The sequence below is a fragment of the Scyliorhinus torazame genome, chromosome 15 (assembly GCF_047496885.1).
Source record: "Scyliorhinus torazame isolate Kashiwa2021f chromosome 15, sScyTor2.1, whole genome shotgun sequence".
NCBI lineage: Eukaryota > Metazoa > Chordata > Chondrichthyes > Carcharhiniformes > Scyliorhinidae > Scyliorhinus > Scyliorhinus torazame.
This window is the reverse complement of record NC_092721.1, coordinates 165,653,275-165,681,112: the sequence shown is the minus strand read 5'-3', so window position 1 is coordinate 165,681,112 and position 27,838 is coordinate 165,653,275. Positions and strand designations below refer to the sequence as shown.

At 45.7% G+C, this 27,838-nt stretch overlaps 1 protein-coding gene across 1 annotated transcript in view; it reads left to right on the top strand.

Moving 5' to 3' along the window:
* trpc4b (transient receptor potential cation channel, subfamily C, member 4b) overlaps positions 1 to 27,838 on the top strand; it is a 174,486-nt gene that overhangs the window by 124,275 nt on the left and 22,373 nt on the right. The window contains exons 4-6 of the mRNA XM_072477060.1: positions 1,241 to 1,577; positions 8,249 to 8,388; positions 10,433 to 10,755. Of these exons, the coding sequence (XP_072333161.1) occupies positions 1,241 to 1,577; positions 8,249 to 8,388; positions 10,433 to 10,755 (800 nt within the window). The remainder of the gene's footprint in view (positions 1 to 1,240; positions 1,578 to 8,248; positions 8,389 to 10,432; positions 10,756 to 27,838) is intronic.

The window sequence follows — 27,838 nt, the reverse complement described above, 5'->3', positions numbered from 1 at the left end:
GGTTAAGGTAATGCGACATGAATCCAAGGTCCCGGTTGAGGCCGTACTCATGTGTGCAGAACTGGGGTATAAGTTTCTGCTCTGCCATTCTGCGTTATCGCGCGTCCTGAAGGCCACGTTGGAGAACGCTTACCCGAAGATTAGAGGCTGAATGCCCACGACTGCTGAAGTGCTCCCTGACTGGAAGGGGACATTCCTGCCTGGCGATTGTCGCGCAATGTCCGTTCATCTGTTGCACTGCTCCCTCACGGCACCGAGGACCCGGGTTCAACTCCGACCCCGGGTCACCGTCTGTGTGGAGTTTGCACATTCTCCCCGCATCTGCGTGGGTCTCACCCCCACAACCCAAAGATGTGCAGGGTAGGTAGATAGGCCACTCTAAATTGCCCCTTAATTGGGAAAAATAGCATTTGGTACTTTAGCCATTCCTCTGGGTAGGGAGAGGGCACAAAACACATCATAGTTGATCACAATCCAATGCTGGAAATTACATGTGGGGGTGGATACATGGGCGGCATGGTAGCACAGTGGTTAGCACTGTGGCTTCACAGCACCAGGATCACAGGTTCAATTCCTCATTTGGGTCACTGTCTGTGCGGAGTCTGCACGTTCTCCCCGTGTCTGCGTGGGTTTCCTCCGGGTGCTCTGGTTTCCTCCTACAAGTCCCGAAAGACGCGCTATTAGGTAATTTGGATATTTTGAATTCTCCCTCTGTGTACCCGAATACGCGCCGGAATGTGGCGACTAGGGGCTTTTCACAGTAACTTCATTGCAGTGTTAATGTAAGCCTACTTGTGACAATAAAGATTATTATTATTATGTTCAACAAAGACTGAATGCTGCTGTGATCCCCTATGTGATTGAATAGAGTGCTTGTACTCACTGGCTGGAATCTCACATCAGAACTGTCGCTATTGCAGGCAGGCTGGTGCCAGGGAAACTGTATCCTCACAATGAAACATTACTTTTAAGACAGGAAAAGAAAATATAGGGCAGCATGGATGGGAGCGTGATGGTGAGGGGGCAGTGCAGTTGAAATGGATGCATCAGAAATCTCTATTTTACAACTAAAATAGGATGTGGTTTACAGATTATACATTAACATGCAAGTTGACAACCTGTGTTGAAGGAAACTTTGTCTTTTTAAAATTAATTTTAATTTATCCTTCTAACATTTTTTTCTTGTGCATCCTCTGCGATTGTTTTTAAAACAATGTATAATTCTTGTCTTGTCTTCTAGTTTGTCGCCCAACCAAACTGTCAGCAGCTTCTTGCTTCCCGCTGGTACGACGAGTTTCCTGGCTGGAGACGACGCCACTGGATTGTTAAATTCTTGACCTGCATCAGCATCGGACTACTATTTCCAATCTTTTCTGTGTGCTACCTGATTGCACCAAAAAGCACATTCGGCCTTTTTATTAGAAAACCATTTATTAAGTTTATCTGTCACACTGCGTCATACTTGACTTTTCTTTTCCTGCTCTTATTGGCATCTCAACACATTGATCGAACAGATTTAAACATGCAAGGTCCTCCACCAACCATTGTTGAATGGATGATACTGCCCTGGGTGCTAGGTAATTTATTTGCATGTGACAATTAATAAGTAAACTGGTGGGCTCGACCTATGTTGTACACATTAGATCCCAGTCAAGGTATGAACCTCAAATGAGTGCAGAATCTGCTAAAGCTGAGATTTGCACCACCGTTGAATTTGATTTTCAAACTAACTAGGTTTACAGAGGAAGAATGGCCTTTTAGTTGAATACAAGAAGGCGTTAGCACTTGTAGATCTATAACTTAGTGAAGTGCATGGTGTTTATATCCTGACCATCCCCGCCTTATAAATGGTAGAGTTTTGCATTGCTCCGCCATCAAGACTAACAGCTTGGGAGGCACATGTCGCTCATCTCCAGCATGGCAAAACATTGGTTGGCAGTACATTCAATGAATATTTGACAATTGGTAGAAATGGATCCCACCTGAGAGCCCAGGCGTGAACTTGACTCTGAACAGGCTAAAAGGGATTATTTCAACTCTTATAAAGCAGACTGATGGAACATTTTAACAACCTGCAGCAGCCAGCGTATGCCAAGATCCCCAGACTCGCCCTTTGGGGTTGAGGAATGGGGGATGCCGATGATATACCCCAGTTGGGGGTGGGCGCCTGTCCATTAAATTATATGATTTTCCCCCGACTACACCAACTTTGGCAGTGCCAGAGATCAAGGATAAGCACACCCTAGCATTTAGTCTGGAATGATCGGGCCTTGGGCTTTAGGCCTTGTCAGGCCTTAGGTGAATCAGCAAATCGCAACCAAGCAGAGATTGAGAAAAAATACAATTAGTGTCAGTGCCATGGGTTAAGGAGAAGACAAATTAAGTTCTTGCTACTGATGACTGTCCAGCTGCCTCAGCTGTGAATTCCCTCCCACATTAAATAGCAAGAACAGCCATTGATCAGGCTCATGGATGGGGAATACCCACATTGGCACAATTACCAATTCCAGGAAAGGAAAAGAGAAAATTTGAATTTTGAAAAATATATAAAATGGAGCTGGAAAGTTTTAATTTAGTTATGTTAGCAATGTTGTATAAGGAAAAGAGATAAAGCGCAATTGAAGGAGGGTGAGAACCATGGGATCGGACTGTTGAAATAATGTGGTGGATAAATACCAGCACAGCCTACCTCAACTGTCTTTGTAATTCAATGGGAACAAAAATGAAGAGGTTGAATAAAAGACTCTGAAAGGTTATGTTTTAGCTGTCCCTAATCCTGAGTTACGTTTTATACGTAGCATTTTTCCAGAATGTTTCATTATATTGAGTAGACGAATGCAGTCGAGTTCACACAACAGAACACTGCAGGTTGCAAACATTATGGGCGATAGATTTTAAGATACTGTCAATCACACAATGGGCACAGTGCAGGTAACAATGACCCGCATCTTGATCATGATGAAGGATATTAGCATTAAAGGCCACAATGAAATTAAGGTAAATTACTTGAGATGATGGCAAACCTGGGCTTTAAGATAAATTTCATGAATTCAACCTCCTAGCATGAAGCATCAATAACTAGGAACACACATTTAAGTTTTACTCTTTAAATGCCAATTCACTAAAGCTGAACCATAAGTATCTTTGTTGCTAGTTTTTTTTCATTTCATTGCTATCATTAATTGTCATGCGCAGTATAATCCGACCACTGTTTCAAAACATGGGTCTAGAAATCTAGGGAGGCCCTCCGGTAAGGGGATTGGGGGACGGAGAATAGAAGACTAAAGGTGATGGAAGGCCTGGTGAGAAGGATCAAAGTCCAGGGGCTGGAATGGATCAGAGCCCGGGGTGCGGAAAGCAAAGTTGTGAGATAAGGCCTGGAGAGGATATAGAGGATGGAACCGGAGGCTGGAAGATGGGTGAGCTGTTCAGAGGTGGGGTCAGGAGTGCTCCTCGGGGTCCACCCTCAGGCAAGTAAATGTAGAAAACCTACCTTGTCAGTTGTAGATAGTCCCGAAGCTGGCACTAACATGGGCTACTTCAGGGAAGCCATACTTGAAGTAGGGTCCTCAGGCAGGCATTGGTTGCATATACAGAAACACGAGCATTTAAATTTCAAGGATAGATCCTGGATACCTAATTATTTTCCTTTCACAATGGAGCAATGTCTGAGCACTTCCTGACTGCAATATCAGGTACTTGGTATGATAACCCATGTCTGAAAAATAACTGCAGCAAAATGTATAGGCCTGATATTTCTTGATCTTTGTTTGAAACAATCATTACTTAACAGGCTTAGAAATAACTGAATTCTGTTCGTACACAGAGTTTATCGTTTTCACATGAGTTTGCTTTATCTGATATTTTCTTGGAAGCATTAACCCATCTGATTTACAATAGAATAGAATTTACATTGCAGAAGGAGGCCATTTGGCCCATCAAGTCTGCACTGGCCCTTGGAAAGTGCAACCTACTTAAGCCCATGTTTCCACCATCCCCGTAACCCGACCTAACCTTTTGGACACAAGGAGCAATTTAGCATGGCCAATCCACCTAACCTGCACATCTTTGCACTGAGGGAGGAAAACGGAGTAAACCCACGCAGACACGGAGAGAAAGTGCGAACTCCACACAGACAGTCCCCTGGGGCTGGAATTGAACCTGGGACCCTGGAGCTGTGAGGCAGCGGTGATAACCACTGTGCCACCGTGCCGCCCCATTTAATTGCATTCCTGCCACAATTAAATAAAATACCAACATTTTGTTTGGTCACATAACATGCATTGTTACCACTGTTCATTTCTTAGCCTTTAATATGAGTCAAATTTAACCACTATGTTTGGAACAAGGTAAGCAATTCTAATTGTCTGTTTACAGATGCTCCATATTTTTGCCGTTGCTTTGTCTGTCTGTGTCCCTTTATAGCTTCTTCATCTGATCTACATAACTTATTACATTACTTTACTTAGAGTCAACTACAAATTTTGATATAATATGCTTTGTTCCTTAATCGTAAGTAATTGATATGGTGCCATGGAAACCAAATGCCCCAGTGAAAATCCTTAGGGAAGACCCATTGTCACATCCTAATAATCAGAGTACATCCCCTTTTTCCCTGCTTTCTGTCCCCTGCCTCCTAACAATTATCAATCTGCGTCACAGTTACCACCAGTTCTTCCATTCTTGCTAATAATCTCTTTGCTTATTCAAACCTTCTGGAAATTTATAAAATAACATCCATTGACATTCACTTATCCACTGTGTTATTGAACTTCACTGGAAATTCAGCGACATTAATCAAACAGGATCTACTTTCATAAAATCATGTTGACTTTTTTTGTTCAGTTCAAGCCTGTCCAAAGGTTAAGTCACTTTGGGCAGAATTTAATGTACTCCCCCATGGCAAATTTAATGGCAAGGGGCATTTAATCAGGCAAGAAGATGGCGGTTGGGAATCTTGCTGCCTTCTCAGGGCAGGAAGGCCATGGACGGCACCTCCCTTGCTGCCAATGCCACCCTTTCCATGCCCCAACCCTTGACCCCACCCCCTACTCCTGCCTTCACTCACCTGTGGCCTTGGAACCAATGACAATACTAGGCCTAAGGTGGCTATCGTACCAGAAGAAGCCATCTCTTCATTGGTGCTGCTGTTGTTCAATAGAGTTACCAGCCTTTGATTGATTAGCAGCTCCTGGCTGGTGTGATGTCCGTCCCTGGGGTTTTTGATCCCAGAGAAGGCCCGAGGAATGGCACATATTGTGGCAGACTTTCCCTAAAAGAGGCAATTTGGGGCTCTTGCTGGCTATCCAGCCAGTGGGCAAGATCCTGTCACCTTCATTAAATATATTTTCCCCTGTGTCTGATGATAGATTCCAGTAGCCTAACCACAACTGGTGAAAAGTAGTCATTACCAATTTTATTCCTTATATATGGATTGACATTTGCAATTTTCCAATCCAAAGGCACAATTCCTGATCTAGAAAGCTTTGGAAAATTAAGATGATCACATCTGTAGATTCCTCACTTACTTCTTTTCATACTCTGGGGTGGAAACCATCAGGTCCTGGAGCATTGTCTATCTTAAGTCCCATTATTTTCTACATTACCGTTTATTACTTATATTAACTTCACTAAGTTCATCCCATTGACTTATTTTTAGGTCCCCTTGTACTGCTGGTATTTTGTCCTCTTCCTTCACTGTGAAAACGGATACAAGGTACTCATTTAACAAATCTGCCATTTCCATTTTGTCCTTTATAACCATGTCTGTATTTGACTTCAGAGGGCTCACATCCCCCTTTACCACTTTCTCTTTCTCCTGATATATTTCTAACATTTTTGTGCTGTTAGCTGTAATGTCCCTTGTAATTTTTTCACATTTTCTTTTTGCACCATGTATTACTTCCTTTGTACCCATTGTTGCTTTTTACAGCTGTGCCAGTCAGCTAAATTTTCACTTCTCCTTGCATCTGTGTAAGCGTTTTCTTTTAGCTTTATATTTGTTTACATTGCTGCTAAACTACATAAGTGGAGTCTTTGCATTTTAGGGGTAAGCACTGGTTTTGCATTGTGCCAGAAGCATCATTGAATACTGCCCACTGTTTGTATGTAGGTTTACGCTTTAAAGAGTTGAACTCAATTTACTGTTTCCAATTCATTTCCCCATACCTCTGACATTTACCTGATCTGAACCTGAAATTTCAGTTTGTGATTTTCCCATCTCCCCCTTGTCGCTTCTGAAACATACTTTGCTGCAAAGCTGTCCCATTTATCATGAAAACTCAATACCAATTATAAACATTATTGTTGCTCCATGCTTCCCTGATATCTGTAATTATATATTCCCCCCTTCCAATGCCATTGCGTCAATACTATCAGGAGGTCTGTAGTTATTCAAAGCACTTTTTATACTTTGTTCCTTTTATGCGTAATGAATTTTTTTAGACTAATTTCCTTTGCCAACACATATCAAGAAAATCTTGTTTTCCGTCCATTGACTTCAATGCATGTTCACTGCCAATGTGTACTTGGAAAGATTAGCCCACTGTGTCAAGACTGTTAAATAGATATGCCAGAAATATCACAGGACCCACTTTGGATGAAGGAGACTAGTCACATATTATACCTCACTCCATCTCCTGTCTCAGACACATGATTGACAGTCGGTTTGGGTACATTATTTTAAATGCAAAGTATAATGTCAAACTTATACACATGTGAATGAAGATACCTTCATGCATCTATCCATGAATTTAATGGATGCTTTATATTCTAGTGTCACGAACTTAATAGATGCTTTGTGTTCTAGTGTTAGCTAATGCTCAGTGGGCCTCTGAGTTAGAAGGTAGTGGGTTCAATTCTGACTCCAGACACAGGGCTCAAAACCTAGCTGACACTCCAGTGCAGTACTGCTGGGAGTGCTGTCTTTCAGGTGAGACTGTAAACCAAGGCCCAGTCTTCTCCCTCGGGCGAATGTAAACAATTCCATGGCATTATTTGAAGAACAGGGAAGTCCTGGACAAAATTAATGCCTCAGTATTGAGGGGTACATTTAAAGACACAGACATACACTTTCTCCAATATACGGATTAGATAGCTGTGAATCTCTTCTGTTACAGGGAATACTTCCAGCCTATTACTGGAGCTTATTCATAAAGCAATTATGTTTTATTGGCATGATTATAACAATGTTTAGAAAACACTGAAAAATATGTGTTAAAGGAGCCAGTTACAAAATTTAATTTTAAACTTATTTTATTCTTGCAAAAAAAAATCGAACTAAAAATCCGATTAACATCATTTAAAATGTTATCATAATATGCTGAATACAAAATTCGGGTAGATTTTTGTTTTCACCCACCTGGGTGGTAATCAGTAAGAATGGACCAATGACCCACTTATGGAACCAACTCGATTTTCATTACCGTTATTGATGGAATGAATACCAGTCGCGTTTTATAATGGGCAGGAAAATTGGGCAGTACAGTAGCATAGTGGTTAGCACAATTTTTTCACAGCTCCAGGGTCCCAGGTTCGATTCCCAGCTTGGTTCACTGTCTGTGCGGAGTCTGCACGTTCTCCCCGTGTGTACGTGGGTTTCCTCCAGGTGCTCCGGTTTCCTCCCACAGTCCAAAGATGTGCAGGTTAGGTGGAATGGTCATGCTAAATTGCCCTTAGTGTCCAAAATTGCCCTTAGTGTTGGGTCAGGTTACTGGGTTATGGGGATGGGGTGGAGGTGTGGGCTTGGGTAGGGTGCTCTTTCAAAGAGCCGGTGCAGACACGATGGGCTGAATGGCCTCCTTCTGCACTGTAAATTCTATGGAAAAGTCCTCTGCCAGATTACCGCCGAACGTTGAGGACCAACATCTATCCGCTGTTCTTAAAGTTGATAACAGAAGTAATCGTCTGTTATGTCCAACATGTTCATGTGCGGATAATTTTTTAGCCAGTCCACAATTTCAGATTTACTGCTTGTCGTGTTGCTCGGCCAAAAAAAAATTGCTTCTGAAATAAACTGCCGTGGTTAGGATATTGTTTTATTTTCTTACAATTTGAGAAACTGCAAGCAGATAGAAAGATGAAGAGAGATGAGTTTGAATGAATCAAATAAGGAACAATTTGCACGGTCTTTCCCAACTCTGAATTTCTTTCCTTCCTGGTGTAACTGTAAGCATGTTGGTATATTTTGAGCTTTTCCAAGAATATTGCTGAGCACATTTTCAGATCCCTTTCTTTTCTTTGGCAACAGGTTTCATTTGGGGTGAAGTGAAGCAAATGTGGGATGGTGGACTTCAGGACTACATACATGACTGGTGGAACCTTATGGATTTTGTAATGAATTCTTTATACCTAGCAACAATTTCTCTTAAACTTGTTGCTTTTGTTAAGGTAATTTATTTTGCATTCCCCCCCACCCCCCTCCACTCCCCACCTCATTCTTCTCAGGAACTGAGCGTTCCAATTGAGCAAAAAACCTCAACAGAGAAATAACTTCTTACATTACAAAGCTGCAATTGAAAGAAAATGGTGATTCTAACGAAGTTACAGCTGCAAAAAATTATCGAAGAAATACCAAACAACAAACTCTTGCTTCAATGTGATTTTTGGTTTTGCTCTAAGAGGGTTAGATAATAGGTGATGGAACGAAATTACATGAAGAGGGAGGAAAAGGGAAGGACAGATACAAAGGGATGAACAAAAAATATTAAATTAAGCATTAATAAAATCAGGAATGAAAGAGAGGGAGAGCAACAAGCAATGCATTAGATGAAAGAAACTTCAGTGAAGAAGAGAAAAAGAAAATAGCTTGACAGCCCCCCACCGAGGAACCACCCACCCACCCAAACCCAGATGCAATTTCACGTTTGGCCAGGCAGGACCTTGGGCAGGAAACCCACCCTTTCACCCATTAAGCCCCATAAGTGGTCACTTAATGGCTACTTAAGGGCCTTTTCCTGCCCAGCCTCAATTTTTGAGCTGGCAGATGGGGGGAGGGTGTAAAATAGGAAAATAAACTTTTCTCCAGCTTGGACAGGAAGAAGGGTATGCGCCTCAATCTGATGGCCCCTTCAGAGTTGGGGCTCTTTTCCCCCTGGATCCTGGAGGTCCAGGACTCCGTTGCACCCTTGGCCTACCCCCAGATGCCATTCTCGCTCACCCCTCCCGACCTCCCAGGGCATCCCCTACTGTCCTTCCCCTGGGACTTACGTTTCCAACAGTCCCAGGACTTCATCCTCCCAAGGGAGCATTAAGTGGCAGCTGCCTTCCGAAAATCGGCGGCTGCATGTTAAACACATCTTGGGCTCGTCATCCATAAAATGTTATCCATAAAATCTTGCCTTAGGTGTATAATACATGGAGATGGCTTAGATAAGTTTTAATAAGGAATCAGGTCACATTTCATAGCTAAGGACATTTTTAACACATATTTGTTTTCCACATAATGAAAAAGAACCAGGTGGGGTGGGATTCTCCTTCCCGCCAGCCCCGTTTTCCACAGCCGGTCAATGGGGTCTCCCATTGTGGCCACCCACACATGGTCGGGAAACCCGCAGACGCGTGTGTGCTGCCGGCGAAGCGGAGGATCCCGCTCCAATTGCAATTTAATATTCTCTGCCCGAACAACTTTAAAAGAGGGCTTTTCAATTCCTATCCTAGGAGGATTTTGAAATATTTGTATATTCGTTACTGACTGTATTTATTTCTTTGAAAAATCTGTAATTTAACAGACTTTGATGAATGTAGTCTTAAAAGTTCTGCTGTATTAAAAGTAACCAGATTAAGTAGTCCTGCTCAAAACTGTCTAGTAAAATATAGGATTATACTTCTGAAAAGTCAAATGCTCTTTATCATCTATCAAATGATTTATTTTGAGTTCTATTTTCCATCTTTAATTTAACAGTATCCTGTAATTAAACAGGAGTTTGAAGAAAAGATTACCCTGCTCATCATTTCCAGATCAATTAAAAACACAATGACTTTCACAGCAGTAATCATTATGCTTTCAAAGAAATAAGATATCTTGTTGAATGTAAAAACCTCTAAAAATACAATCTATATAACATACAGTACCTGTAAGCAACCAGATACAATGCTTCACAGCTGCTCCAATAAATCAGTAAAACAGTAAGAGAAGGCAGTCATTGGGAATGCCATTTGGGGTTTAATGACAATAATTAAACTATAAATCATCATGTTCTGACATTTTAAAATTGATACTTAATATATTCTAATAACTAGATTTTATATTTAGACTGCATAGGTCAGTGAAACAAAACGAACATTGTTTCTTTAAACAGGGACCATCACGATCATTTTCTGATTTGTACAATGGAATTTTTTTTTTTTCAGGACAAATAAATTGTCGTTGACCTATATCAAGCTCATTGAAGTTGAGACGTGTTTTATACTAACACTGTTATTTTGTTTAAAGTACAGTGGTTCACGCCAGCGAGAGGACTGGGAAATGTGGCACCCCACATTAGTTGCTGAAGCATTATTTGCTATTGCGAACATCTTCAGTTCCCTTCGTCTAATTTCACTGTTCACTGCTAACTCTCACCTGGGACCTCTGCAAATATCTCTTGGACGTATGCTCTTGGATATTCTGAAGTTCCTGTTCATATACTGTCTGGTGCTACTAGCCTTTGCAAATGGTTTGAATCAATTATACTTTTACTATGAGACAAATGCATCAGAGGAACCAAATAACTGCAAAGGAATAAGGTGTGAAAAACAGAACAATGCCTTTTCAACGTAAGCATCTTTGTTTTCTTCCAAATTGCTGTGTAGTTAAGCTCCTGGGAGACACTTGCTGAGTTTGTACCAAAATTTCCACTGTATATTGTTAACTCACAAGGGAGCATGTAATAAGCATGTAATAAGTAAATTACCTCCTTATCTGTACATAAGTTGTATTGAAACTCTAAGGGGAAGTCTCGGGTGTTCTATTTTTACAATAGAACAGGGGGGGATAGGAATATTTTTACACAGCGAATTGTTATGAAAATGAATCCATTAGCTAAAAGGTGCTGCAAACAGACTAAGGAGTGACATCCAAAAGGGAATAGGATACACACTTGAAATGGAAACATTTGCAAGGTTATAAGACATAGGAGCACAATTAGGCCACTCGGCCCATCGAGTCTGCTCCACCATTCAGTTATGGCTGATATCTTTCTCATCCCCATTCTTCTGCCTACTCCCCATGTAGGGAAAGAACAGGAGCGTTTGAATCATTCAATAGCAGGCACAGGGGGCTAAATGGCTTCCTTCTGTGCTCTACAATTCTATGAATGGATATAAAATCTTGAACAGCATGAGTTTGACATTAAATCGTCATAATTGAATGTATAACCAGAATTAGCAGATTTTGTTCTGGTTCAAACTATAAGTAAGGGAAAAATCTGTTTAATCATCAGCGCTGTCGCAGCTTCAGTACATTCAAATTGCTTGTTTAGTTTATAAACTGATGAAAAATGTAGGGCGATATTCTCCGCCTTACGCCGCTGGTAGCGGAGTTACCAATGAGACGGAGAATCCAGCGTCATGAAGAAAATGGTGTCAATCCGTTTCCTGGGCTCTCTGCCTCCATTAGCTCCTCATGCATGTGTGCCGTGACCTCCCATCACAGTGGACTACCATTAGAATTGACAAACTAATGCCTACCAACATGCTTGTATCTGCACTGGTGCCTGGTTCAAAGAGAGGGTGTGACAAGTGTGCATCTGTGTGTTTGTGTCCTCCTGAGGTGTTTAAGGGAGGGGTCCTCAAGATCTCTGGAGCATCTTGAGGATGCTGTATCTGAGGGAGGAATTCGATATGTCAGTACATTCAATCACCACGTAGTTAATTCTCAGACTAGATGGTCTGGTGGGACAATGGAGAGCTGTATCATAGTGTCATCATGATTGGAAAATCAATGGGCAAACTCTTGCTTTGATAATTCTACTTCAGATGACTTGACGTCACATTGTTTGCATCCTCATCCGGTCTCACATCTCTGCACTGCACTCTTACCTCCCTCCAAGACTCCTGCCTCTCCACGACCGGTGGAGCGAACTCTGAGGTGCCATTTCGGCTCTAGGGCAGCCACCTCGAACCAAGTGAGGTCTAGTAAATTGGGCTCCCCACCACCTGTTCTTGTAAGCTCATTTGAATTATGACCTCTTCTGAAAGGGCAGAATAGAATTCATCATTACTACTCCCTCTCGCCGCAACACCATTGCAGTCCCCCCCCCCACCCCCGACCCCGGCCACCCCGAGAACCAGGTTGCCCGACATGTCACACCTTATTTTGCAATGCACTGAGGCCAGGTGGGCAAATCTCGCAGCTTTGAACCACAGAGACTTCAGTGTTAGTTGACACACAGTCCTACACCCTTGAGCATCATGAGGAACAGCCACCTGACCACACATCTCCACACAGTTCCATGCCAACTCCGTATTCACCAATGCCAACCGCAGAAGATCGTGATCTCTTTTGTGGCACTATATCCAGTTGCAGCGCACCACATCATTCCCATCGACATTTGCGGCTACCACTGCCAAGCCTTTGTTAGAATTGGTGGCCTCCTCTTCCTAGCCCTGGCATCAAGAATGTCAAGTCTGGCACTAACCTCCTTGACCAGTATGCTCAGCCACTCATTTGAGAAACCGAAGACAGAGTGCCCACCTGACCTGCCCTCCCGTTTTCCATGCCTACTGGTTGCTGAGGTCATGACTACACAACAGTACAGTTATTCAAATCCTTCTGGCCAGCTCCCTCAGCCTTCCGCCCAACTCCTGTCAGTCTTCAGGGAACTGCCTCTGCAGTTTTTAAATTATTCGCAAGGTCCCCATTCGACTGGCACTCGACTAACTCCCACCCCCATCTGGATAGCAGAGGATGCATTTCATGCTGGGTGGATCTCAATAGGCCACCCAGTGTGAATTTGTGTTTGAAAGACCATGGGCGGGATTCTCTATTGGCTGACGGCAAAATCGGGAAATGTAATTGGGTGGAGAATAAGTTCCGATGCCAAAATCGCGGCGAGCGCCAATTTGACGCCAAATGGCAATTCTCCGTCACCTCGACAGTAGTGTCAATGCGGTGCAGAACACACGTATAGTAAACAACATTTGCATATCATTAGTGGGCCTGACCGGATATTCTCCGGGACCTCCGCATTTCTACTCCTTCGATGGGCGAGTTCCCGACGGCGCGGTTCACTTGTGGTTTTAAAAATCATGAAACCGGCGTCGTGGCTGCTGAGGGAGAGAGACAGGTAACGGGAAGTCTCCAACATCGCCATAGTTTGCTGACAGTTGTGCCACTGGCTGGAGGGCTTCTGCCAGTGCCAGGGGAGTAACAGGTTGTGGCCAGGATGTGGGGTCGGGATGGACGGGCAGGGAACACCATTGCCGAAGCTGGAAAGGCAGCAATGCAACTGCGCACGCTGCTGATAACCCACTGTGAACCTAGGACCACGGGGAATATAGGTGTGTCCCCCACCCCAGGCCACCACTGGGTGTCCTCTAGCCCCAGCCGACCCATCAGCTGTATGGATGCACTCCAGCACAACCAGTGCCATCTTGTTGGCTGGGTTGAGTGGGTGTGGGGATTGTAATGTATATATGCGGCTGCAGCTTGTCAACCTACCGAGTGTCAATCACGGACACGGCGAATCCCGCACCGTTTCCCATTGGAATCCATTGTGGTGCCGGTGCCAGCCTCTCCACGGTCACTGAATTGTCCAGGTTCAGTGGCAGTTTTGCTGTCGTGAAAGTCCACGAATCCTGCCCTGGTGTCAACAATTAGTCTCAGGAACGGAGAATCCAGCCCCATATTACCCAGGAGCGATTCCACACCCATTTCTGGGCCCACTTACAGTGCATGCCCAACAAACGGGAAATTCAGGCCATGAACTGTGCTGGCATAAATTAGCATCTGAAATCCTCAGTTTGAATTATTCCATATAACTCGTTAAATCTTCACTATGGTGGTTATTAGAACGTTTTAGAAGCTGAAATATCACTTTTGATACACAAGCAAACAGGGGCAATTAATTTTCTGCACAGCTATATTGAAAAACGTGATTGGGCGGAGAATAGGTTCCGATGCCAAAATCGCGGCGAGTGCTGATTTAACGCCAAATCGCAATTCTCTGTCACCTCGACAGTGGTGTCATTGCGATCCAGAACACACGTGCAATAAACACCGTTTGCAAATCATTAGTGGGCCTGACCCGATATTCTCCGTGGTTCAAGTTTCAACTTTGTTTCCTTGATTTTTTGGGGGGGAAGCTTTTATGATGCCTTACAAAAGCAGAAGTTGTAAAATACTGTCCTGCAGCACATCGAATGGAGCTCCCGCCGGTGGCCACTATTTGCAGCGCTTTCGGGGGTTTCCCCGAATCACCGCTCACCCCCCCCCCCCCCCCCCCCCCCGATTATTGTCGGTCTTTGGGGCCGTCCTGGGCATCAATCGGGGCCGGTTTGAAAACCGGCGAGGGACCCCGCGCGGGTGTCAGGCGTCAGGCCCAGTGCGCGTGGAGGTCGGATCAGCGGGGGCGGAGCCAAACGGAGGTTGAGGCAGCAGGCCCAAAGCCAGGGCGCGATGTAGGTGAGATGTCCCACATCAGGTGGCTCCCAGCTAGTATGCTGTAAGAAGACTGATGTCCGGTCCTCCGGAAATTCTGGAGGAATACAAAAAAGAGAAGTTTTAAAGAAACATGGAGTTTTTTTCCTTTTTTTAAAGGAAGAATTTTTTGTTTTTCCATAAGAAAAAAAAAGATTGAAGAAGGAAAGAAGGGTGAAAATAAAAGGAAAAATAGTAAGTCGTTAAAGGATGCGAAAAGCAGTGTCGAGGAAGGGAGGAAACGCGGGCTCGCCGTTGAATGAGAGGACGAGCAAAAGTGCTGACATGATGGCGGATGCCGGACCGCTTGGTGGGGCCGCCATACTTATGGTGGAGAAGATGACCGAGGTGATGGCGGTGGAGCTGGAAAAGCAGTTTGCGAGGTACATGGAGGCTTTGAGAAAGGAGATGGTCGCATTGAAGTCATTGGTCGAGGAGGCAATCGCCCCGGTGAGGGTAGCTGTGGCAAAGACATCGGCCGAGGTGAGAGAGCAGGGAGAGAAGATGAAGGAAGTGGAGGAGGCCGTGTCGCAGCACAGCGACCAGTTCACTTCGACGGGGGACGAGCTGCAGAGGGTGGTGGAGGTCAATAGAGGACTCCGAGCAAAGTTCGAGGACTTGGAGAACCGCTCGAGGCGGCACAATCTGAGAATTGTGGACTTGCCCGAAGGGACAAAGGGCCCAAGGGCAACAGAGTACTTCACTAAGAACATAAGAACTAGGAGCAGGAGTAGGCCATCTGGTCCCTCGAGCCTGCTCCACCATTCAATGAGATCATGGCTGATCTTTTGTGGACTCAGCTCCACTTTCCAGCCCGAACACCATAACCCTTAATCCCTTTATTCTTCAAAAAACGATCTATCTTTCTCTTAAAAACATTTAATGACGGAGCCTCTACTGCTTCAGTGGGCAAGGAATTCCATAGATTTACAACCCTTTGGGTGAAGAAGTTCCTCCTAAACTCAGTCCTAAATCTACTTCCCCTTATTTTGAGGCTATGCCCCCTAGTTCTGCTTTCACCCGCCAGTGCAAACAACCTGCCCGCATCTATCCTATCTATTCCCTTCATAATCTTATATGTTTCTATAAGATCCCCCCTCAACCTTCTAAATTCCAACGAGTACAGTCCCAGTCTACTCAACCTCTCCTCGTAATCCAACCCCTTCAGCTCTGGGATTAACCTAGTGAATTTCCTCTGCACAGCCTCCAGTGCCAGTACGTCCTTTCTCAAGTAAGGAGACCAAAACCGAACACAATACTCCAGGTGTGGCCTCACTAACACCTTATACAATTGCAGCAGAACCTCCCTAGTCTTAAACTCCATCCCTCTAGCAATGAAGGACCAAATTCCATTTGCCTTCTTAATCACCTGTTGCACCTGTAAACCAACTTTTTGCGACTCATGCACTAGCACACCCAGGTCTCTCTGCACAGCAGCATGTTTTAATATTTTATCATTTAAATAATAATCCCTTTTGCTGTTATTCCTACCAAAATGGATAACCTCACATTTGTCAACATTGTATTCCATCTGCCAGACCCTAGCCCATTCACTTAGCCTATCCAAATCCCTCTGCAGACTTCCAGTATCCTCTGCACTTTTTGCTTTACCACTTATCTTAGTGTCGTCTGCAAACTTGGACACATTGCCCTTGGTCCCCAACTCCAAATCATCTATGTAAATTGTGAACAGTTGTGGGCCCAACACTGATCCCTGAGGGACACCACTAGCTACTGATTGCCAACCAGAGAAACACCCATTAATCCCCACTCTTTGCTTTCTATTAATTAACCAATCCTCTATCCATGCTACTACTTTCCCCGTAATGCCATGCATCTTTATCTTATGCAACAACCTTTTGTGTGGCATCTTGTCAAAGGCTTTCTGGAAATACAGATATACCACATCCATTGGCTCCCCGTTATCTACCGCACTGTTAATGTCCTCAAAAAATTCCACTCAATTAGTTAGGCACGACCTGCCCTTTATGAACCCATGCTGCGTCTGTCCAATGGGACAATTTCCATCCAGATGCCTCGCTATTTCTTCCATGATGATAGATTCCAGCATCTTCCCTACTACCAAAGTTAAGCTCACTGGCCTATAATTACCCACTTTCTGCCTACCTCCTTTTTTAAACAGTGGTGTCACGTTTGCTAATTTCCAATCCGCCGGGACCACCCCAGAGTCTAGTGAATTTTGGTAAATTATCACTAGTGCATTTGCAATTTCCCTAGCCATCTCTTTTAGCACTCTGGGATGCATTCCATCAGGTCCAGGAGACTTGTCTACCTTTAGCCCCATTAGCTTGCCCATCACTACCTCCTTGGTGATAACAATCCTCTCAAGGTCCTCACCTGTCATAGCCTCATTTCCATCAGTCACTGGCATGTTATTTGTGTCTTCCACTGTGAAGACCGACCCAAAAAACCTGTTCAGTTCCTCAGCCATTTCCTCACCTCCCATTATTAAATCTCCCTTCTCATCCTCTAAAGGACCAATATTTACCTTAGCCACTCTTTTTTGCTTTATGTATTTGTAGAAACTTTTACTGTCTGTTTTTATATTCTGAGCAAGTTTACTCTCATAATCTATCTTACTCTTTTTTATAGCTTTTTTAGTAGCTTTCTGTTGCCCCCTAAAGATTTCCCAGTCCTCTAGTCTCCCACTGATCTTTGCTACTTTGTATGTTTTTCCTTCAATTTGATACTCTCCCTTATTTCCTTAGATATCCACGGTCGATTTTCCCTCTTTTTACCGTCCTTCCTTTTTGTTTGTATAAACCTTTGCTGAGCACTATGAAAAATCACTTGGAAGGTTCTCCACTGGTCCTCAACTGTTTCACCATAAAGTCTTTGCTCCCAGTCTACCTTAGCTAGTTCTTCTCTCATCCCATTGTAATCTCTTTTGTTTAAGCACAAAACACTAGTGCTTGATTTTACCTTCTCACGCTCCATCTGTATTTTAAATTCCACCATATTGTGATCGCTCCTTCCAAGAGGATCCCTAACTATGAGATCCTGAATCAATCCTGTCTCATTATACAGGACCAGATCTAGGACCGCTTGTTCCCTCGTAGGTTCCATTACATACTGTTCTAGGAAACTATCGCGGATACATTCTATAAACTCCTCCTCAAGGCTGCCTTGACAGACCTGGTTAAACCAATCAACATGTAGATTAAAATCCCCCATGATAACTGCTGTACCATTTCTACATGCATCTGCTATTTCTTTGTATATTGCTGCCCCACCATAATGTTACTATTTGGTGGCCTATAGACTACTCCTATCAGTGACTTTTTTGCCTTACTATTCCTGATTTCCACCCAAATGGATTCAACCTTATCCTCCATAGCACCGATGTCATCTCTTACTGTTGCCCGGATGTCATCCTTAAATAACAGAGCTACACCACCTCCCTTACCATCCACTCTGTCTTTCCGAAAAGTTTGATACCCTCGGATATTTAACTCCCAGTCGTGACCATCCTTTAACCATGTTTCAGTAATGGCCACTAAATCATAGTCATTGACGATGATTTGTGCCATCAACCCATTTACCTTATACCGAATACTACGAGCATTCAGGTAAAGTACACTTATGTTGGCTTTTTTACCTCTGTTCTGAATCTTAACACCTCGATCAGTAACCTCTCCGAAGTTATATTTCCTCTTAACCTTTCTCCTAATTGGCCTTGTCGTCGAACCCATATCTTCCTGTAACAACCTGCCGCGTCGCTTACCGTTAATGTTTTCACTTCCCGTTTTATTTCTTTTAGTATTCCTGGTCCTATTCACTGAGCTCCCCACAGTCACTGTACCTTGTACTGTCGCCCTTTTTGATTTTTGACTATGGCTTCTCTGCCTTACACTTTCCCCCTTACTGCCTTTTATTTCTGTCCCTGTTTTACTACCTTACAACTTCCTGCATCGGTTCCCATCCCCCTGCCACATTAGTTTAAACTCTCCCCAACAGCTCTAGCAACCCTCCCCCCCCCAGGCCATCGGTTCCAGTCCTGCCCAGATGCAGACCGTCCGGTTTGTACTGGTACCACCTCCCCCAGAACCGGTTCCAATGTCCCAGGAATTTGAATCCCTCCCTCTTGCACCATCTCTCGAGCCACGTATTCATCCTCTCTGTACTGACATTCCTACTCTGACTAGCTCGTGGCACTGCTAGCAATCCTGAGATTACTACCTTTGAGGTCCTACTTTTAAATTTAACTCCTAGCTCCCTAAATTCAGCTTGTACGACCTCGTCCTGTTTTTTACCTATATCGTTGGTGCCTATGTGCACCACGACTGCTGGCTGTACACCCTCCCCCCCCCAGAATGTCCTGCAGCTGCTCCGAGACATCCTTGACCCTTGCACCAGGGAGGCAACATACCATCCTGGAGTCTCGATTGTGTCCGCAGAACCGCCTGTCTATTCCCCTTACAATTGAGTCCCCTATCACTATAGCCCTGCCATTCTTCTTCCTGCCCAGCTGCGCAGCAGAGCCAGCCACGGTGCCATGAACCTGGCTGCTGCTGCCTTCCCCTGGTGAGCCATCTCCCTCAACAGTATCCAAAGCGATATATCTGTTTTGCAGGGAGATGACTGCAGAGGACACCTGCACTGCCTTCCTACTCTTGCTCTGTCTTTTGGTCACCCATTTACTATCTCCCTCAGTAACCTTCACCTGCGGTGTGACCAACTCACTAAACGTGCTATCCACGACGTCCTCAGCATCGCGGATGCTCCAAAGTGAGTCCATCCACAGCTCCAGAGCCGTCAAGCGGTCTAACTGGAGCTGCAACTGGACACACTTCTTGCACGTGAAGGTGCCAGGGACAGTGGACGTGTCCCTGAGCTCCCACATCGCACACGAGGAGCATGACACGGGTCTGAGATCTCCTGCCATGTCTTAAACCGTCGGTTAACTTCAACAATTACAATTTTCCCCCATCAAAAAATTAAATAAATAAATAAACAACGAAGAAAAAAATATATATATATACCAATGAAAAGAAACAGAAAAACAGAAACACTACTTACCAGTCACAAAAAGCACTTCCTCCCCACCCAGCTTCGAATTCCCACCTAGATTCAAATTCCCAAACTCACTCTTTGCTGTCTCACTCTGGTGAGAAGTTGGCAGAGTTGATGGGGGAGGTTGAGAATGCCTCCCGGTACCAGCTGGACCAAGCTCATCGGTCATTAAGGCCGAAGCCCAAAGTGAATGAGCCGCCAAGAGCAGTAATTATCTGCTTCCATAAGTACTGCATGAAGGAGAAGGTGTTAAACTGGGCGAAGCAGAAGCGTGAGGTGCAGCGGGATGGTGCTGGAGTTCGGATCTACCAGGACTTGATGGTGGAGTTGGCAAAAAGACGAGTGGCGTTCGGGCAAGTGAAGGCAGCACTGTACACAAAGAGGGTGCAAAAATGTATGGTATACCTGACGAAGCTGAGGGTGAAGTATGATGCCAAAGACTTTTATTTCGACACAGCGGAAGCGGCTGAGGCGTTCGTGAGGGCTAAAGGCTCGGGACAGACGTGAGGAGTGGAGCTGGAAGAGAGACTGTGGACTGTGATTGGGGAGCTGGAAAATGTATAAATGCTATAACTTTCTTTTCTACTGACGTGTATTGTAATTTACTTCTCTTCACATTGTTACAGAGTTCAAGTGAATGGTTGGGTTGAGTGGCGTTCTGTGTTGCGACGGTTATATCTTATTTTAGTGAATTGTATGGGTTGGATTGTTTTTGTTTTTTCTTTCTCTGGGACTGGGTGGGAGGGGACGGTATACCTTGGCGGGGGAGCCACCCGCACTAGCTAACTAAAGTCAGCTAGTGAACGGAGATGAGGTGAGAGGAGGGCTGCGGACATTGGAGCCTGGTTAGCAGGTTTTGATGGGCCTACGAGGCGAGGTGGGGGGAAGGGATTGATGCCAGGTGATGTTTTTTTGAGAGGAAATATAGGGGGGGAAGGGGTTCGATGTTAATAATGGATAGGGGCAGGTCAGACTCATGGGGCAGGGCCCGGTGGTATGATGATGGTGGATAAGAAGGGTGGGGGGAGGGGGGGTGAGAGACCCCCAATTAGGATAGTCACGTGGAACTTGAGGGGGTTAGGAGGTCCGGTAAAGAGGCTTGCACATCTTAAAAGTTTGCAAGCCGATGTAGCAATGCTGCAGGAGACTCACTTGAGGGTGAAGGACTAGGTGAGACTTAAAAAGGGCTGGGTTAGTCAAGTGTTTCACTTTGGATTCGACGGAAGGGCTCGAGGGGTTGCGGTAATGGTCAGCAAAAGAGTACGGTTCCAGATGGAGAATGTGGTTGCAGATCAGGGGGGTAGATATGTGATTGTGACAGGGGCGCTGGAGGGGAGGTTAGTGGGGCTGTTAAGTGTATACGGTCCCAATTGGGACGATGTGGGATTCGCAAAGAAGGTGTTTGGGGCCATCCCTGACTTGGACACACACGAACTGATAGTGGGGGGGTCTGGAACTTGGTGCAGGAGCCAAGGTTGGACAGGTCACGGCCGCGCTCGCTGGTCCCATCCGGGGGCAAAGGCGTTGGCTGGGCTAATGGTGGAAATGGGAGGGGTGGACTCTTGGAGGTTTTTGCACCCGAGGGAACGGGAGTACTCATTTTTCTCAGCAGTCCATGAGGTATACTCGTAGATCGACTTTTTCGTGGTGGGGGAAGGCTTTGCTGGTTGGGGTTAAGGGGTCGGAATACTCGGCAATTGCAGTTTCAGATCATGCTCCGCATTGGGTGGATGTGTTACTGGAGAAGGGGGTAGCGCAGATGCCAGGGTGGAAATTAGATGTGGGACTTTTGGGGGACCAAGTGTTCTGTGACAAAATTGAAAAGGTAATTGAGGAATATGTAGGTTTCAACTGTACGGGTGAGGTGTCGAAGGCAATTGTTTGGGAGGCTCTAAAGATGGTGGTGAGGGATGAGGTTATTTTGTTTATGACCAGGGTGGACAAAGAGGAGAGGTTGGAGCGGCAGAGGGTAATAGATGAGATGTTGGAAGTAGATAGGAGTTATGCAGAAAATGGAGACCCAGCGAAGCTGGAAAAGAGGAAGGAACTACAGGCGAGCTTTGACCGACTATCTACCAGGAAGGCGGTGTGCCAACTGGGACGAGCAAGGGGTGCAGTTTACGAACATGAAGATACAGGTCAGCTCCGGAGGGAAGCAGTGGCAAGGGAAATTCTTCAGGTGAGGGATAGGGCAGGAAGTTGGTGGTGGCTCCGGATCTAATTAACAAGGTTTTTGAGGAATTTTATGAGAGGTTGTACAGGTCATAGCCACCTGGGGGAGACCATGAGATGCAGGAATTTCTAGATGGGTTGGAGTACCCAAGATTAGGGGAGGGGGACAGGGCTGCATTAGAAGTAGCGATAGTGGAGCAGGAGATAAAGGATGCGATTGGGAGGATGCAGTCGGGGAAGGTGGCAGGGCCAGATGGGTTTCTGGTGGAATATTATAAAAAATTCAAGGATAAGCTGGCACCCCTGATGTTGGGGATGTTTGAAGAGGTGATAGGGAAGGGGGTGTTGCCACAACCTTTGGGGCAGGCATCGATTTCCATGTTGCTAAAAAAAGATAAGGATCCGACGGAGTGTGGGTCGTATAGGCCCATATCACTTCTGAATGTGGACGCAAAAGTATTGGCGAAGGTACTGGTGGGTAGGCTGGAGGAGTGCCTCCCGAAGGTGATAGGTGAAGATCAGATGGGGTTCGCGAGAGGGAGGCAGCTCTTTTCAAACATTAGAAGGGTATTGAACGTCGTTATGGCACCGGCGGAGGGGAAGGAAACAGAGGTGGTTGTGGCATTGGACACTGAGAAGTCGTTTGACCGGGTAGAATGGGGGTACTTGATGGCAGTTCTGGAGCAGTTTGGGATTGGACCAAGATCTGTGAACTGGGTAAAGCTACTCTATAAGGAGCCGAGGGCGAGTGTCCGCATAAACAACATCAGCTCGAGATACTTTTCTTTCCACCGTGGGACTAGGCAGGGATGTCCTATGCCCCCCCCCCCCCCCCCCCCCTGCTGTTTGCACTCGCGATTGAGCCGTTGGCTATCACATTAAGAAGTTTGGGGGTATGGAAAGGAATAGTGTGGGGGTGGGGGATAGAGCACAGGGTGTCCTTACATGCCGATGACTTGCTGCTATACGTGTCGGAACCGAGTGTGTCGATAGGGGGAATATTGGAGCTGCTTCGGGTGTTTGGGTCTTTCTCGGGGTACAAATCTAGACAAGAGTGAGTATTTTGTGGTGTCTCGGCAGGGGGTGTTGGCAGGGTTGCCATTCCGTAGGGCAGGGACTCACTTTAGGTACCTGAGGGTGCAGATTGCCCAGGAGTGGGGGGGGGGGGGCTCCGCAGGTACAACATTTCTAGTTTGGTGGGGAGGGTGAAAGCTGATCTGGCAAGGTGGGATGGTCTCCCTCTGTCACTGGCGGGCCGGGTATAGGCGGTTAAAATGAACGTGTTGCCGCGATTTCTGTTTATTTTTCAATGCCTGCCGATTTTCCTGCCAAAGGCTTTTTTCAGAGAGATTGAGGGAAGGATTACTTTGTTCATATGGGGAGGGAAAGTGGCCAGAGTTAGAAAGGTTCTGCTATAGAGGGGAATGCAGGCAGGGGGTTTGGGTCTTCCGAACCTGATGTATTACTACTGGGCGGCGAATGTGGAGAAGGTGCGGAGCTGGGTCAGAGGGGTTGATTCCCAGTGGGTCAGAATGGAGGAGAGTTTGTGCAGGGGGTCGGGATTGAAAGCACTAGCAACAGCGCCGCCCCCGATAGCCCCAGGGAAATACTCAGTGAGTCCGGTAATAATAAGCTTCATTGAGAATTTGGAGGCAGTTTCGCCAACACTTCGGGTTGGGGGCAGGGTCAAGGGAAATGCCAATTTGGGGGAACCACAGATTTGAGCCAGGGAGGTGGGATGGAAATTTTCGGAAATGGGAGGGGAAGAGGATTAAGACAGTAAAAGATTTGTTTCTTCGGGGTCGGTTTGCAGGATGGAAGGAGCTGGAAGCGAAGTATGGGCTGGAGCAAGAAGAAATGTTTAGATACATGCAGGTTCGACATTTTGCCAGAAAGGAGATACAGACCTTCCCGGTGGAGCCGGCCTCCACATTGCTGGAGGAGATGCTGACGACAGGGGGACTGGAGAAGGGGTGTTGCTAACTTTTGGTTGGCTCTTAATTTGGCTCTGTTTAATCACGTTTGCTCAAGAGGCGCCAGGTAACTTTCGACACCGCCACAAGGTTCAGAACCGAATACTGATCAATGACTCGCTACACCAGTTAGTAAGTTCAAACGCGATGCTCATTTATTTACACACAGTCAAATCTACTCATGCATAAACTCTATAAACTAAACTACCACTATTACTAAAGCCTATACTTAGCTTCGGGTGCCCACTCAGTCAGAGGAACAATGGCCGTTGCTCGGTGCTGAGGCTGCTGGGTTCAGCTGTTTACAGGGTAGCAACTAGAAGCGTCTATCTCGTAGCGTGCGTTGACTTGGGACTTACTTGGCCTGCTGTAGCTGCTAGGCAGGTCTCTCTCTTCGGTGAGAGCCAAAGCCAAAGGAGGCGGATTCTCCCTTCGGGGATACCTTTTATACTAAAAAGGGCTTTGCGCGCTTTTGGGTGGGCCTTGAACTTGGCCTCAACTAATTGGGTCTTTCCCAATCATCTGTATCGATTTTCCTCCAATAGAGGGGTGGTTCCCTGATCGCTGGGCGTGTCCTGGTGACTGTCAGTCTGCTTTGTCTTAGCTTCTTCTGGCGCCGGGGAGTCTGCCTTAACATTGTGTATCTAAATGTTTCCCTTTTGTCCCCGGAGATGGCTCATTAGTATATAAATTGTTTGGTAGTTTCTGTCCTGTCTGAGAGTTTAAGGTTCTAATCAACAAACAGAGCTCGCACCTGCTTGTTTCTTAGCATTGTCCAATTTTCCCTGCATTCTTTGCAAGTGTCCATTTTGTAATCGGGACGTGGCCATCCCAGATGGCTACACGCCCTCCTGGTGATCCCCAACGCGAAGCGTGAAGGATCACATTACTTGTCATCCGATGTCATCTTCATCCTTTGACCAGCCGGGGCACCCATACTTAGGCTCTATACTGTCCTATCCTATGCAACACAATTTTACCTGAACCATTTTAAATACATTCATTATCATAAAACTCTCCGGGTCGCTATGACATTAATACTTGCATTACAGAAAAATAAAAACTGGAACCTCTAACTATTTTCAATAAGCTATCCTCATCAAACAATCCAAAAATACAAACAATCAAAAATAATCTATACATCTTAAACTGTACAAAAATAGCAGCACACAAATTTCTCTGGCCTGGCAGTCAGACACAGCGGTTTACATCTCTTTATTCCATCGAATACATTAAACAAATGGATGCTCTTTAATCCGTCCCAATGGGTTCAGGGGTCTGGTGAAATCCGTAAATGGGGGATCTAAATCTGTATACCGGGGTGCGAGAGCGATATGCTCTCCTTCGCCATTTCCTGACTCTAAACGTTTGCACGACACTGCAAAGTATCGCCAGCACTAAGAGTGCTTCGACTACATATGAGAGTGAGTACCAGGTGATAAACTTATCACACCAGGTCGGGGTATTGCTAGCTGTCGCTGGGCTAAGTATCTCGGGGTTCCGTGTATTACAGGGGTGAGAATCGTTTATGGTTTGTGTGGTAGGGGTCAGGGGGGTAGTGTCCGCGCGCAACTGAAGGGATCCCGCTAAGATCCATGTGAACACGAAGGCTGTCTTCATCTTTGTCGGTCTTCTTCTTTGTCTTCCTCTGTGGTTCCTGGGTTTCTGGAGTTCTGTGAACACAAGCATAATTTCTGTTATTATCTTGCTTAAGAGCTCGTATGTCTGTCCTTTATTGCCAATTTCCCTTTATAATTGGTCACCATCTGTGACTCCCTCATTTTCTTTTGAAACCGAATATTTGGACTTGACATCTAGGAAAAATACTGCCGTACTGTGAGCCATCTCGCACGCAGCCTGTGTGATTTACCATCCCAGTGTTTGAGGATGTAAATAGCATAGGGAAGCAACCTAAGGATTGCCAAAACCAAACAAAAGAATTTTGAACGTAACAAGCCAAAATGGGGTGCGTATGGGCCACGGCGGGTAGGAAATGGGTGGAATCCCCAGGTAGGACGGTGATCAATGCTGTATGTGCTCTACCCGAGCGTAGCTGACCAGAGGGGGGTCCTCAGGCAGGGCGGGGACCAATGCCGTTTCCCCACTGCCTGAGCAACCGGCAAGAATGGGTAAGAATGTCGTCATCGGGGGCTGCCTCTCGAAATAGGAGAGTAACTATGAGTCGTGTTCTGTCGACAAACTAGTTCCTGTGAACTATTGTCGATGAATTGAGTGTGGTGCGGGACCCTCCTGTGTCCCAAAGAAATTCTACAGGTTGTCCCCAGACTTTGCCTGCTACGACAGTCTACCGGACTTGTCCCAAATGGTGTCGCAGACCCATGTTGGGAGCCCAAACACTGTCAGTCAGTGCCGTTCATGTCTGCATTCTCTGAACAGGCGCTAACGCTATGGATCGGCTTTGCCTTATTCTTGTTTAGGGTGCCTGTCTGTTGGTTTCTCTGCTGCTTCTGGGGCGCGTTGCACTCTCGTGCAAAGTGTCCTTGCTGTCCACAATTATGACATTCTTGAGGTTTTGGCTGGGATGGCTGTTCCTGCCCTTATTTACCCATGTGGGGTTCTGGTGTGCTTTAACTGGGTTCATTTCTACCTGCTCTTCATCGGGTGTTATAAATGCGGTTTTGCCTGCAATTGACTGCTCCCAAGCGCGGGACAATCTCTTCAAAACCCATTTTTCATTGTGGACCTCATCAGGGGTCATAATTTGCGCAAGCTTTTCGCCCGGCTTCTGTGGCGTGGGAGACGAGAATTCGGGTCCATTTGGCCATATTATCTGGGGACAAATGGGTGCGGGCTAACTCTCCAAAAACTGCGGTAAAGTGAATCCACAAACGTCCAGCAAACGCTGTGGAGTGCTCTGTCTTCTTTTGCCTAGACTTATTTAGGCCTTCTACGGGGTCTCCTCTGTTAAAACCGATCGCATCAAGGATCGCTGTGTGCATCTCTTGGACTGTGCCTCCTCCTACATTCTGTGTGTCGGGAAGGGCTGCTACGACTGAAGGGTCGAGGCTTAAAACTGTGAGCTGGACTTGCTCATTTTCGTCCAGGCCGTACATGGTAGCCTGTTGTTTGACTTTCGTGAAAAATTGGTGGGGGTCTGAAGTGGGGAGGAATGGTGTAATTTTTCCACACGTGTCCCGTAATTGGGTCACGGTTAAAGGGGTTGTGTAAAGGAAATCTGCTTCTCCTTCTCCTGCGGCCCTGCGGTGTGTGGTTACAGGATTCATGGGGGGGTGTTCTGCCTGTTCGGTTGGGGGTTGGGGCGCTTTCCTTTTCTGGGGTTTTTCCTGCATACATGTCCCATGTACGTATCTATGGGCAGTCTAGTTCAATTCCTGCCAGTCGGGGCCATTGTCTTGACCTAACCGAATGTACTTTGAAATCCATTTTGAACGGAAAGCAAAGATTGCAAATCTGCAATTTGCTTCCAACACTTTGCGTGGTCTACTGAGCTCTGCCTTTGTTCTGTCGTGGAAGTATGGAGTGCTCGTAGGGCTGCTTTTAAATCATTGCACTGTTTCTGCAATTTCTCGACTTGCTGTTCTGTCTCTTGTCTTACCAAGACCGCAAGTTGCGTGTCCTGGTAGGCCTTATCATATTGCGTCTGAAAACTGTTCAAATGCGCGAGACAAGACTGATGTGCTCCCTTGGCATCATCCACTTCTCTGACCCTTGCTGCTAACTGCTCTTTTAAATCTCGATTCTCTTTCTCTACCTCACTCACGTCTATCTCACTGGTTCTGTCTCTCTCCTCTATCTCTCTGCGTAGCGTCCGAACGACCTCCTCCGTGCCTCACAATTGTGCCAAACAGGACATGATTGCCATCGGTTTGCGAGCTTTTCCCAAGCTCTTCTTGTGGATCTCTGACAGGTTCTCCCACCAAGTATGTCCTATACTCCTGAGTCCTGTTTCCTCATTATTGCAGAATTCACTCCAAAGGGGCCATCCTTTCCCTTTGAGATATTTCCTGATCTCCTCTTCCCAAACGGGACACTGTCCTACTCTACTGGTCGCTGCGACCTC